The sequence below is a fragment of the Orbicella faveolata genome, unplaced genomic scaffold (assembly GCF_042242905.1).
Source record: "Orbicella faveolata isolate gen_17 unplaced genomic scaffold, um_ofav_v1 contig_1, whole genome shotgun sequence".
Taxonomy (NCBI): domain Eukaryota; kingdom Metazoa; phylum Cnidaria; class Anthozoa; order Scleractinia; family Merulinidae; genus Orbicella; species Orbicella faveolata.
Window position 1 is genome coordinate 34,335,875 of NW_028301536.1, and position 14,691 is coordinate 34,350,565.

At 38.5% G+C, this 14,691-nt stretch overlaps 1 protein-coding gene and 1 pseudogene across 3 annotated transcripts; both read left to right on the forward strand.

Annotated features, from left to right (window-relative positions):
• Positions 1–886: 886 nt before the first annotated feature.
• Positions 887–5,907, forward strand: LOC110046982 (uncharacterized; annotated as a pseudogene). Its single transcript, XR_016202065.1, has 7 exons — positions 887–962; positions 1,431–1,711; positions 1,979–2,228; positions 3,178–3,484; positions 3,937–4,046; positions 4,380–4,562; positions 5,023–5,907. The product of XR_016202065.1 is annotated as an uncharacterized LOC110046982 (transcript).
• A 1,199-nt stretch (positions 5,908–7,106) lies between these two features.
• LOC110052507 (uncharacterized) lies at positions 7,107–13,200 on the forward strand. 2 transcript variants are annotated; one of them, XM_089273763.1, is made up of 7 exons: positions 7,107–7,207; positions 8,272–8,552; positions 9,502–9,754; positions 10,164–10,452; positions 11,465–11,577; positions 11,672–11,855; positions 12,385–13,200. In XM_089273763.1, the coding sequence occupies exons 2-7, from the start codon at positions 8,272–8,274 to the stop codon at positions 12,432–12,434; spliced, it is 1,170 nt and encodes a 389-aa protein (XP_089129889.1). In that variant the 5' UTR covers positions 7,107–7,207; the 3' UTR covers positions 12,435–13,200. The 2 variants fall into 2 exon arrangements, with proteins under 2 accessions (XP_089129889.1, XP_089129893.1); XM_089273767.1 differs by having other exon boundaries at positions 8,272–8,548; positions 9,498–9,754.
• Positions 13,201–14,691: the final 1,491 nt, after the last annotated feature.

Genomic DNA, 14,691 nt, shown 5'->3' on the forward strand with positions numbered 1-14,691 from the left:
TCTTCTTTGCCCCCTGTCGTCACTGTATTTCTTAATTGTGTAAGTCGTGTAACTGTATTTGTTAGTAATGTAAGTCGTTTAGTTATTGTAATTTAAATAGTGTAAATAATTACAGCAATATAATGTAAATAGAGTTAGTGTTGTAAGTAAGCATTGGTTTCCCTTGTGTTATTGCAAATAAATAAATAAATAATAATAAAAAAAAATCTTCTACTTCGCAGCCAATTTCCCTGTGAAAATTCTAGCCAGCAAAAACATCATCAGGCCACATCTCCATCTTCAGAGTAGGAGAGAGAGGATTCTGGGGGACGAGTTTGAACAATCCACAAAATTACACATACAAACATCGCATGAAGAATCCCGGTGCAATTTATTTACAACATCTCTTGCGTTCAGAAGCAAAACTCAAGGGATATGCACCGAGTGTAGTTTTTACTGATCCATTAATGGAGCAATCAGCCACACTATGGCAAGATGTAATTGTAATAGATTGAATCTGATTACCATGTCTTACATCCGGCCTGCATGTTGTTTTACTTGTCGATTGCATGTAGTAATCGCAAAAACCGCTGATCTGAGTCCTCCCACATGGTAATTAGTCTTCATGACTCAATGTATTGCAAGAAAATGAAAGACGTCACGTGACGTAATCACTCATGTGCCTCGTTTGGCTAAAACAGTTTATGAAAGCATTTTAGTTTCGATGCAAGATCAACTGTTTGCATTTATTCGTCTACAAATCGGTGTTCCTTAAGCTGGACAGATTTTTGTTGCGTCGGTTAGTAATGTCGAATTTTCTTGTTTCGATAAATGAAGATTCCATTCAATTCCTCTGGCACTGAGGTTTGACTCAAATAACGATTCTTCGTGTTGTCTCTTAGGAAGTACATCGGACACTCAGTGTGATCACAGTTTTCTCATTTGATGGATTGCATACAGCTCAGTTGCTCGTCGATTTTACGGTATGATTACCTAGCTACATGGCTTTTTTTGCTATTCTCTTATTTTACTTTGCTGATTTGCTAGCTAGGTTAGTTATTTTTAAGACAGGGAACCATTAAACAAGCAATTCAGAGATAGCTAAGAGCTACCCAAAAATAGTTTCCACAGCGTAAAATTGCAGCATTAATTATACTAGAGCCGACAAATTAAACTGGAGGCGGCAAAAATACTAATGTACAGAAATATACATATTCAGAGCGTCTCAGTGGGTGTGCTGAAATCTCAGTTAAAGGTTAGCAATTTCTCAGATATCGTTACGGCCCATCAGATCGCAGATCTCAGTTGTTATTTTAAATAGCGCTGTTTTTCAGCCTAAATGGGATCAACTGGCTGTAGTTGTTCGATAATTATTTCTGCTTTTGTTAAGATAAAGCGAGTTTATATTGAATTAATTTTTAATATCTCTGTTTTCCCTGTTTCTTCTTCAGATGCTCGAAAAGTCACTTCTAACGTTTGCAGAAGAGAATTTTAGCCAAAAATATTGCGCATGCCTCCATGGTGAAACTAAGAGAATAAGACCTTTAGGACTTATTGTCAAACGGCACCGATCCATGTTTAAGCGACCTTTTGGCAAAAATGAATTGATAATCCTTGAGGGGTTAGAGAAATACGTGGAGGGCGAAGGAGAGGAAAAATTTTGTAAGCCGCTCAATAAAATGATTACTGAAGAAGGGCTGGTCATGGAACCGAAACTTTCCCTTGGAAAAAGGTATGAATCTAAGATATAACTTAAATTTTATGAATCATCTTTGAACTCTTCAGGGCTGCTCTTAAGTATCCTTGCACTTTTTGATGCATTGATGCACTGCAGAGAAATATGCGCTACTACCACGGTAACTGTTAACTAACGAGCAATTAAAGTAAAAATAGACGTCAGAAAAGATGGCAGGTTTCTAGGGGAACTTAGGGAAGCTTAGGTATATCGTTGCATAGTGATCTATCAGATTAAGCCCAAGTCTTGTTTTCTTAAACCTAGTTCTCACCAGTTTGGTGTAGATATCTCGGGAGCAATGGAAGTAACAGTCAAGCTGTATGAAGACCTGGGTGACCTTGGGCTCGGCAAATTAAGCCAGAAATACATAACAGATCCAGATATGCGCGGATTGTTAGCTAACACAGCCCTGGATGTCAAGAAAATGGAGCCTTATGATAAAGATCATTTCCTACTCATTACATCTATGATTTACAGCGAAAAGTTTGAGCTGACGGGAGGGAGAAAACAAGAGGTATTTACTCTACAAAGGCATAGAATGAGACTGATTATTGATCACTTTTTTTGACAAAGATATGGATGTTCTGTCTTCTTTTCTTAATTTGGGACTATCTAACAAGGTCAATAGTCGAGTATAATGTACTTAAAGGCACTGACTTGAAATGTTTAAGATCTAAATTTCAAAACTTTAAGCCCCATAATGCAAAAGGGTCATATTTCGAAGGGTTTTTGGGTATGGTCCTCTGGACTAAGGACCTTTCGTTTCCCACTTCATATTAGCAGCAAGTTGTTTTTTTCTGTCTTTTCTTAGACCGTTTGTTTACTGTCAAATAAGCAAGACTTCAATGAAACTTCAAGTTATATACCTTTATAAAATGACTCAGCCCCAAGGCAGAGTCGAGGCCGTCAATTTCCACCTCAGGAACATTGATGGTCGAGGGGAAACAAACCTCACTGTTTCCCGCAGGGCCAGTCAGTAAGTGTATTGTTATACCTCCCAACTCAAAACTGTGAAAAAAATTATTCGCCTGCCGCACACTGGCACACAAATTTACCGCGGTTTCAAGGTGCTCAACCTGATCACGTGCGACCGAGTCGAAGATTAAAGTTGTTGTTTCCATAGGGAGTCAGTGTGTTTTGACTGATGGCACGTTCTCCTCTAATTGAAAAACGTATTTGAGTTAAGAGCTATAACAAGTATATTTGTCTTTCAACGCTGCCTTCTGGAGAAGCTGAATCGTTCGTGAGCACTTGTAACTGTTAGGAGAGTCTAAAAGAGGCATAATGTCTGTATATCAACATTGACATATGTGTTTGCGTCAAGGATTGGGGAAGGGTCCATCATTAAAAGCTTTCACCACTGAATTAAGAGGTGGGGAACCTGCTGAATACTACGGTGTCTATCACTATCGATAAATGATGGTCGTTCCCTAACCTCAGCATATTGTCCACTTGATTTGCAGCGGGAAGGTAAGGCAATCGTAGGGCCTTTGCCGTGGTCTGCCAGCATTGTGTACGGGAGCACAGGTTTTAAGACGACACAAACTCCCCCAGGGGTGGCGGCGAGGAATATTAAAGGACCACTGCTCTTCAAATGGTGCCGTGTTGACTACAACAAAAAAAACAATCGACTGGAGATTCCCAAAGGAGAATATATCGGTAAAACTGTGTATCACAGTAGTCGAAACTCAGAATCCACACCCAAAGTGGAAGGTGGCGAGTATTATGACATCATTGTTAACTCCAATTTGGACGAGATTGATTCCCAAGGTGAGATTAGCATATGTATAATTAAACGGACTTGACTTCAATTACGCGTCATCTGCCAGTCATCATCATTTAGTCATTAAATTTAGCACTACCAGAGAAGAAACGCCATTTTCAAAATTAATATGCCTTTTATTTGTTTCCTGTAAATGCCTTCTTCTAGTTTTAAGAGAAGAAGCGTGCAGTGCATCACTAAACAATGCCTTGACTTATAAATTCCCTGTTTGAAGCATTTGGCAGTTGAATTGATTTAATTATTTCTCCAGTCAATACACAGCTTACAACAGAAACAAAATGACATGAATTACATCAAGCTGCCATTTAATGATGTTACTCAGTAGCAAAACAATGACTACCACATGCTGACTGATAACAGTCAATCTAAGAGTATTTGTGTCAGAGTTTTCTTCATAATGTTTCCAGCCAAGGTAGTATTTCCTTATCTCTATAATCAGAGTATGCGGTGGAAGATGTGATAAAACTGCGAGCTATAGAGAAAGAACTACTGCTACCTGGAATGGACAGGGCACAACGCAAAGCTCGAATCAGCAAGTATCTACACTGGGTGAGTGAAAAAGCAAGTAAGCTTTAGAAGCTTTTGGTTTGTTCTGTCTATCTGTACAATTCCTTTTGCGGGCAAACAAGCCATTCCCTAAGTCTTGTTGCTTGCTCTTCATATTGTTGAGGAAGTTCCAGAGAAACCTTGCTGAGGCTTCAAACTCTAAGTTTAGCTGAAAGAGAAAATTCCAAAAAGAGATGTTGAGTTATCTTCCTAGACTCAGCTTGAGTATGATAAGAAAGCTTCAGTCTGTTGACCGAATTTTTATGGTTTCAAATAACTATCTTGTTATTCAACTAGCAATCCCTCACTGCTTATACAGATAACTCTTTTCAACAGTTTGAACGCTCACTAAGCACAGACCAACACAAGTTGCGCTTGACGAACCGTTAATAAAAGAAGATTGTGATTTTTTAAGACAAGTCTACCTTCCTTGCGCCGAGGATTCCACCATGTTGGATCTGACTTCTCTCTCAAAGGAAGACGTTCAGAGTTATGGAATCGTGTTCAATGCACTTGATAGTAAGAATACAAGATTCATTTATTAAACTAATGCATCTACACTGTCGTTTCCCTCGACTTTGTCGAACACTGTAATTTTGCCCCTGATTTGTCGATCTACCCAATTTTTTTAAAGCAACTTCCGCTTCCCTTCGAGCTTCCAAAATCGTGATACCACTGTACTTTTTTTAGTCGATCCTTAACTGAATCATTGTTTTGTGTTTTCGGGTAGCTAAAGACGCTTGACTCTCACGTATATCGTCCCTAACTACCTTCTCTTCTACCCTCTAAATTGGAACGGACTCGAACCTGTTTATACGACTGACAAAAATCACAAAATAATGTCAGTGCAAGCCCTAGTCGCACGCCTCGTGGAGATTAAAGGAAAACGAAGCTATAACTATGTGTTTTGTTTCTTTTAGAATTAAAGGAAAGAGGAATCTCCCAGATATTCATGGTTGCAAATTTTTTTACTCAACAGCTTTGTCTGACGAAAAGTGGATTGAACTGGAGAGGACTATGGATTGCGCATGCCCTGAATGATGGCCCCGTGGACGTGGTTTTACGAGTTCCCTCTTGGAGTTATGATGACCTTACCTAGCTATTTCTCTTAGAGTATTGTTTTGGCAAACTAAATTTAATTTTAGATCAGTTATTTAAAATATCGTCATGGTAAATATTTAAAATTGATGAAATATTAAAAGCCACTGGCTGTAAATATGGAGAATCCGGCGACAGGGCTGAAAATTCGAATTCTCCACTATTTCGTCAAAAAGACCTTTTTGGAGAATTATTTTAAAAAACATGTATTAACGTTTCAATTTTGTGAAATCTAGGAAAAGTTCGAAAAAAAACTTATCGATCAACCAAGAAGGGAGGAGAATTTAATGCAACATTGAGCGTTTTAACAGCGCAGTAGTAGAGAAAGAAGGAATGGCCCGTGAAAATTAAACCCGCTAAAAGAAAAACTATGAAGCGCATTGCAAAAAATTGTGTCAGTTTTAGACAACTGAGCAAAAATAATCCGCCAATATGTTCTTTTTGACGAAATAAAAGAAAATTGGAATTTTCGGTTCTTTCGCCGGATTCACCATATCTACAAGCAGTGGTTCTTAATGAGTTTGAAAAGCGTATGTTTGTCACCTATATACCTATATCCATATACCCAGTTACCGCCTAACTCCTAAACAACTAGTGACCTTTAAAAAGTATCGGTGGGAGACGTAGAAGACATTTAAACCTAAAGGATACTTGCAAATATAAACTTTTTGAATTACCTTTTTTGTTATTATCATACAGATATCTTATAGCAACAGTGTTAAAGTAAACATTGTACCATAATGGAAATAAACTTTGTTTATTAATTAATTCTCTGTCTTATTTATGGTGACCTCGCTGTCGCATCAGCACTCTAAATTAACGACTAGATTGGGTTGACTCCAAGATTTATGGTGGATTAGCTTGGGATATTTTAGAGAGAAATGAGGAATTTTAGAAAAGTTTTGTTTTCACTTCATTTCTGTAAGAGGTACTTCTAAAAAACTAATCAATCTATCACTGTAGCTTTCCCCTCACTTGATTCACAATAAGAAGCCAAGTATTAACTTAGTTAAAACTACACAACTCAAAAAGTTAACGGTAACCGTTTTTCTTGAATAAGGTGGAGTTTAATTTGAATGTCAGATCCCACAACATAGCGAAATAAATATTCACGTCATGGGAGAGAGCGATTAGTGATTCTCCGTCACAATTATTACGAGCACTCCTTCCTGTGTTTCAGTTTCTGTCAAAACCAAAACACGTGGTCAAAAGCGTTTTCTATATCGATGAAACGATGTAAAAATATCCACTCCAGCATCGTTATGGTGGTATTGTTCGTACTGCTAAACTGGAATGTGAACAAAGTCATTAAACAATCGCAGCCAGAGATAGTATTCCCAGATCTGACTGGGCCGTCGTAAGAACGAAGGTTTATAAATCAAAATCAATCAAATCAATCGTTAAAACTATTTTCCCTTCTCCCGTGCGAGGTCAAAGAACGAAAAGAAAAAAATCATCTCTTTTTATTTGAAACGGGGACCGTGCACAAGGGCTATGTTGGCAGCGGAAAATCGTAGCTGGTATAACTAGATGGCTTTCATCGAAGGGAAGTCCAAAAGGTTTGAGTCAAAAGTAAGAGTGGAACTTTTGCTACAAAACCGACAAAGATGAAAAGATTTCTGAGCATCGTTTTAAAATTAACGTCTTCCAGAATCCCTTGACAAACTAGATAAATCTATTTAAATTTCACGAAACCGAAAGATTGTAAGCTAGAATTACATATAACACTTTTCCAAAGAAAACATTCTATTTTTGTCAAAACCCAGAGATGAAGAAAATTGTTTATTACTTCACCAGACTTTCGTTCTTTGAATGCTCTCAGTTTTGTGTCTTTTTGTATAATAGTTAAGAATTCTATTTTAGTTTGAACTAGTAGTTCTTTTATTGGAATGATATACCGGAAGATGTCATATCTCTTTTTCGTTGATATCTATGGCCGTCAGCACGATTTCAGTTTTCATGTTTTTCAGTTTTCAGTCAGCTTCTATTGCGAGTAAATTTATGGTAGTTTATATTCAGTTGGTCAAGAGAATTAACCAAAGAAGCTATCTAGCCTCGAGTTTACGGTATGTTTTCCAAACTACCTAGCTTTTTTCGTTCCGATACATGATCCACTAGTTCGCCAGCCAAGGTTTGAAAGTTGGCAGCCTTTTTTAAATCGAAGAGAATTATCAATGTTCATTTGTCATCTAGATGTAGAGAAAAATGTTTTGTGAGGGTTACTTATCTTGTCTATGAATATCTGCCAAATTTTGACAATAACTAGGCTCAGTGCTCAACTAAATTAATCCTAATCTCGATACACCACTCGTTCCGTGAAATGCTGGATTTTGTAAATTCAGAAGGTGATCCACCAGAAGTTCGAATAAGAAGTCACTCGGGACACTTTGCACCAAGATTATTTATATCGTGTTGCAAACTTCTTTGCGAAAAGCGACTGTTTTAAATATCTTCTCAAAAGAAATCATTTCTAACAACACCAAATGTCGAAAACAAATTTTGAAGTTTATGTGAAACAATTGAAAATACTGGTGAAATGAAGCTGATGATGAAATTGTACCTGTTTGCGCAATTCTCTAAACTTTGAAATTTAGTTTCTCGAGTTACCATGGGTAATTGTTTTTGGTGTCATTTCAGGGAACTATTTTTATCTTTATTTAGCTTTTAGAAAATTCAAAAAGGACAGTACTATACTCACAATTATTCTGGTACAAGGTTTTTCTCCACAAAAAACTGAAATTGCTTGATTTCCTATGGGGTTTCGTCTTAATCTGTGTTAGCTTTTCCCGCCTTCAATATCCACGAACTCATCATTTCATTCAGTATTAATGTTTGTTTCGAATTTGAAGGGGGACTGCGCTTTTGTGGTATATTCATTTCATTGGCAAACAGTTGTATGTAGCTTTAAGAAGTATAGCAAAGAAGACACTCCGAAGTCTCTGTCACAAGCTAGGCAGAATACTTTTGTATTTTGGTTTTTACTTCCAAAGCTATATATTCTATAAAGGAACTGATTTACACAAATGTAACTCTCACTTGATGGGGTGGCTTTGCTCTATTCGACGGTTGTTAAAAAACACTTGTAAATAGAGAATTTCGATTCAAGATTTTATCTCCGTTTTGGTTTCAGATGATTGCAGACTCACTTCGAAGGTTTGCCCAAGAGAATTTTAGCGACAAATACTTACCAGTCCTCCACGGCGAAACAGAGAATGTCAAGCCTTTGGCACTGGTAGTCAAACAACGTCGGTCGATATGGAAGCGTCCTTTTGCAAAGTTGGAAATGGTAATTCTTGCAGGACTTGAGAGATACGTAGACAGCGGCACGCAGGAAGCATTTCTTGAATCTGTTAAATCTAAAATCACAAAAGAAGAGTTCTTAAAGACACAAAAAGTTGGCATGGGCTCTAGGTATGTATTAAGCTTGTAATTTTGAAATCATAACCATCTTCTTGGGCAAATCTTGTGTAAGCCGTTAAACAAGATCCACGTTTCATTACTTATCCGAATCAAAGTTATACATCCCTTGGAGGACTGGTTCTGGGCTTACGACACTACTATTTGAGCAATAAAAAATGTTTGTCTTTTATCTCAACGTCAGCGAGAAAAGTAAAGGAAAATACATGTGTATCACATGTACATAATTAGCTATTTAAACTGGAGTAAGCTCTAGCTATTTTAGTGTAATATGCCATAGTTGAAAAAATAACTTTACAGAGAGACTACATTCACTCAACGAGAGCGACTTTCAATCTGCGCTCAATATTTTAGAAATTTCCCGATTTCCATTCTGTCCTTCTCGTAGTATTTTTCTCCGTACGTGCTGCATAATAATTTACGGGTAAAAATAACAAAATAACGGCCTTGCCAACTGCGTCGAGACATAATTTCCCTGCTTTAACTGCTAAAAAAATGCTCCAAACACACCACAACTACATATTATGGAGGGTGACTTCGAAATGGAGCTAACTGGAATGTAAAGATTGCATCCTGTAGCTGAGGAAGTAGAAGGGTTGTTTACAGAACTTCTCAAACTCATTAATAATTCATTGTTGTTAAACAAAGGAAGTTAAGACCGTGATGGTGTTTGCATTTCTGATCTTAATTAACATAGAGTTTACGATTTTATTTGTCCGTTTTCTCCTAGTTTAGTTTTAGTTTCGATTGAGAACTCATCAAACACTCAAGAAAATGTTCGACTACATTTCCAAACATCTTGCAAGTTCGTCAAAAATGCTTGCGCATCATATTTTCAGCTCTCTTCTCGGTGTTTGGAAATGCAGTCAAACACAGTCTTTTGTGTTTGATTTATTACGTAATTTATCAACCAACGCCCAGCTCTTGTTTTTCTTAAACCCAGTTCTCATGAGCTCCGCGTAGAGATAGGAGGACATGTGACCGAGGGAACGTTCAAATCAAATGATGAGCAGGGAGTCCTGCAGCTTGGCAATTTAAGTCAGAACTACATTTCAGACCCAGATCTCCGTGCTGTACTGGCTAATGCTGACCTGGATGCCAACAAAATGAAGGATTTTGAAGATCAAGAGCTACTTCTTGCAACATCTGTGATTTACAGCGACAAATTTGTACTCATAGGGAAAAGAATGCGTCAGGTATCAATTTTGTATAACATATATTGTGTGACGAAGTGTAATATTGTAGCCGACAGCAAATTTTGCTCCACTTGTTTCTAATATAAGATCTCATACCTTCTTTCAATTGTGTTCGCCTCGTCATTTTAGAAATTAGAGTGTGATTTGCCAACTGAATCCGAGTTTTTGTCCAAATAATATCTTTGAATGCTCTTTGGCCGTATTTGCATCTTCCAGGAAGCATCGCAACGCATTATCCGCAGGAGACTGCATAGTGAACAGTGCCTTTATGGGGGATTGACTTTCTAACCCAACATCCACTTTTGCTTGGCGGTAGCCCTGCCATGACCGATATATTTCGATACCCATGTGGGCCCGCAAAAATGTGATCATCAATGTCACAAGCCCTTTTCACTCGCTTGCATTTTAGGTGGAGATGCCGCCGTTTGTCCAAATTCTTATGCCACATCTGAAAGCGCATTTCAAGGGGACGTACATTCCCCCAGAAGTGGCATCAAGAACTGTACGGGCGCCATTTCTCTTCAAGTGCTGCCGCGTTGGCTACAATAAAGAAGTCAATCGACTGGAAATCCGCAAAGGAGAGTACGTGGGTAAGACTGTTACAGCGGAGTTGGACCACGCAACCAAAATGCAAGATGCTGAGAATGGCGACTCACTGCCAGTAGAGATATATACGGATGAAGATGGCGATTTGTCAGGTCAGAGTAACAGATGTATAATTGCCATAGAAACGTGGTTGAAAGAGCTATGTCTTCTTCTGAGGATGTACAGCTCTTTCGTGTTCCTTTTATTTTAAAACGATATGAAATCAAGGATCATTTATAGAGCAATTTTCCTAAACCTCAAAGTCAAGTTTTTGAGGATATGTTCGGACGTATAGGCTAAGCCAGAGCGTCGCTGCTGCTGTGAGACAATCAGTTTGTTTTTTATCTAAGGGCTTGCTCTTTACATATAAAACGTGAACAAAACGCAGTCGGCTGAAACTCGTCACAACCAGGATTCATAACCTTCTTAGTGGCTTCTTACGTTGCTGAACTCGAACATGATACCACCAAAAACAACTAGATATAATTTTGTATAACAATGTTGTTAGGTTGTAAGTCTCATTTCTTTGTTCTTTCTCTCGCGTTTCTTTGTCGAACTCGTTGCTAACGGGAAGAGAGCATGAAGGGTAATTAGATCCCATCCAAGTTAAGAAATTCCAGGATGGTCTAGAAATAGTCAATCCTGTAAAAAAAACAATTACCCACGTGGACAACCCGAGCGTCTTACCGGTATTTTCTTCCTCCACAAAAACATTTACACATCGCAGTTGATAACATTTTTCGTGAAAGAAAAGGGTGCCACGAGTGAAAATAACTCGAGGCGGATTGCCTTGGGAATGGGGCCCATAGGGGGGATTATCTTCCTCATTCTTCATCCTCTCCCAGATATGTCCAGTCCAGGACTGAACGCTAATGAGATTCAAATTCCTTATGATAGGCATCACAAAGTGTCCTCAATGATAAAAAGTCACCAAAACACACACAGTTTTGTCAAATATGAAGTAATATGAAAATGTCAAATAAACCTTCCAAATGCGAGGTACTAATTAAACAATACTTGCGTTCAGTCCTGGACATAAGTTTCCTCTCTTCCAAATGTTCAGTGCTTTTAATGAAGACATCTAGGCACTGTTAGTGGTCTAAGTGTTATTATCTTGTTGACTAGATTCTTTGACAGCCGAAGATATTGTTAAACTGGACATCATTAAGAAAGAGGTGCTGCTTGCGGAAAGGACTTTAGAACGACGTAAAGCGCGAGTGAACAAGTATCTACAATGGGTAAGTGAAGCTGGAAGATCTTAAAAAATTGTGGAATGCTTGTTTTGTAATGCAAATTTTAAAATCATTCATCAAGCCACACATGTTTCAACAGTTTGAACGGGTATTGACCACAGACCAAAAGGAGCTGTTTCTTGATGAGCTATTGACTGCAGAAGACTGCAAGTTTCTAAAAAGCATCGCCATTCCTTTCTCCAAGAATTCTCCCAAGCTTGATATGTCATCATTCACAAAGGAAGACATTCATGGATATGGAATTGTCTTTAAAGTGCTAAGTGGTATGAACTTGAACTCTATCTAGCCTATTCTTATTCACCCTATATGTTTCTTTTTAGGTTTGATGTCGCCATGAAACTCCGATAAACTACATTAGTATTAATTTGACGCTTCCTCTGTTGAGCCAGTGAAGAGTTTCATTCATTGAATCCAGAGTGAAGATAAGTCCTTCCTTGCTCCAATGACACGGCGGTGGGGAGGGGGAGGGGGAGGGGGAGGGGGAGGGGGAGGGGGAGGGGGAGGGGGAGGGGGAGGTGCTGTTTAAAAGGGGAAGTTTCATGGGTCTTTAGTACTAATATTATTCGACCATCATGTGTAGTGGTTCCCTCTGTCCCTCCCCTCCTCATTCATGATTGCCTCATGACAGGTTCATGAGTTCATGAGTTCATGCGTTCATCCTTTGTGTTCCTTTCCGGGGTTTTTAAGCTGGGACAGAATGGAAGGGTAGCATGCTAAAGATCACTAGGCTTCAAAGCCAGATTTTGACTTGGCACTGTTTAAGAGTAATTTTTTTTGAATTTGTCCCAACAGAGTTACCAGATGAACAATGGAAGGAACTAGAGACGACTTTGGAGAAGTGAAAACACGTTGGTTACAGACATAGCCAATTCAAAATGTCATCTTTGAAGTATAAAGTTTTCTTAATTAATGTTCCCTCCTCCTTTTCTTTTTGGTCGCTCAATGAATTATTTTAATTGTCGTCAAAGTTTTCATTACAGTATCAGGGCGGTAGGAATAATTTCACATGCGTCAATATATCAAGCAGCAATTAGTAATAGCAATTGGACCGAGTAGAGTACAATTCAGAGAGTAATCGCACGAGTAATTTCAAAATCGGACGATTTGAAATTACGAGCACGATTACTCCCTGAATTGTAGGACACGAGGTCCAGTTACTAATTAATCGTATCTATAAGAAATTTTGGAATTACAAATGTCTATTGACGAGCGAATCACGTGGGTATCCAATTAAACATATCCAATGACAAAAAGTTCAAATTGGATACCTTTAATTGGACACCCACATGATCGCATGCCGATTGCGTGACAAATAAGCGCGGGGAGAACCAATCACGATCGAGAATTTTGTTGCAGAAACTATTATAGCTCCTTAAAGTTTCCAAAAAAAGTTGTGAAGTAGTAAATGTGCACTAGCAGTTAAATAAAGTTATCATTTTACTTATTTATTTATTGTCACTGATTGTACTTTTTTAAAATAAGATCGCTGCCCCAATTGTATGTTTAAGACTAGAGAAATCTCGGTCGAATGATAAATAATTTGAAAGTTGTGATTAAAATGCGTATTTTGAAACCGTTTCACGGTAAAAAAAAAAAAAAAAAAGATAACAGATAAAAATGAACGACGTGTCGACCGCTCTATAGCCTCTTCCAGGCGTTCAGTTAGTTGGGGCGCAGCGCGGAAAACAGCGCGCGAAAAAATGAAAAAAGCCTTTTTTTTTCGCGCGCTGATTTTCGCGCTGCGCCCCAACCAACTGAACGTCTGGAAGAGGCCAACCGCTCTACGGCCATTCTGAAGCTCAATGCTAGGGGAAAAAATGTTGAAGGCAAGAATGTTGAGGGTAAAGAAAGAAAGAAATAAAATTCTTGTCAAGATCTAATGGGGCTAAGCAGTTCTGGAAAAATGTTTGTCAATAGCAAAATTTGAATTTTAAACCGATAGTGCAAAACAGCTCAGTGACATTTTGAATACTTCGATTACCGTGTCGCAACATTTCTCTGACTCGGATCGACGCATACTCTCTCCCAGTGACGGTGCGAAAAAAATTCTTTTTTTCAGAACAATTAAGATCTTCCAACTTCATCACATGACTTCCCAGCAAAATAGACAATCCTGTGTAGTTGTCTATCTGGAGGCGTGGTGGCGTCCTGGTTAGTTCGTTCGTCTCCGGATCGAGCGGTCCCGGTTCGAACCCTGGGGATATTGTATTGTTTTCTCGGGCAAGACACTTGACTCTCACAGTGCCTCTTTCCACCCAGGTGTATAAATGGGTACCGGCGAACTTAATGCTGAGGGTAATCCTGCAATGGACTAGCATCCCGTATAAGGCGGAGTAGAAATACTCCTAGTCGCTTCATCCTACAGAAACCGGAGATAAGCGCCGGCCTCATGAGCCACTTAGCTCGTATGCAGACTTAACTTTTCCTTTTACCTTGTAGCTGGCGATCGAAAGCGTGATAATTGAGCGAGAAGGTTTTACCGCGGTCAAAATCCCATGCACTGAGATGTTTTTATTTGAGGGAACTGCTGATTTCATTCATGATGATAGTGAACGAGGATATACATAAACATGTGGTTGCTGAGTATCAGAAGTGTAAATACATCTTCATTTCTATCAAAAATAAACGAGTTTATTTTGCTTTAAAAATTTTCCGCAAGAACACACCCAAACATTGACAAGTTCTCAAAAACATTTTGGAAACTCTTTTCGGTAGCGTTATCTTTAAGATAACCTTACCTTTGAGTTCGATCATCGCGAGACTTGATTTAAAGGTGGCGGGAGGCGCGCAGATATATAGAACACGGAACGTCGCAAATCTTGATCTAAGATATGCTTAAAGATGGGCTGCTCCGCACAATTCCCCTTCCCTACCCTTCCCCCAAGAATAGTACTTTACGTTATGTCGATGTTAAAATTCTGATGCTTTCTGGTACGTTATTCTTTTTTAAACTTCTTTTAAAAAATATCATGTAATTCATTAAGATTTGCATATCTTTGACGTGTGACGTTCTTGTATTTTGCTGCAAATCCAAAAATTACAATTGTACATATTCTATTTTTCATTTCAGGAGCAGATATTCACATAGTAATATAATTT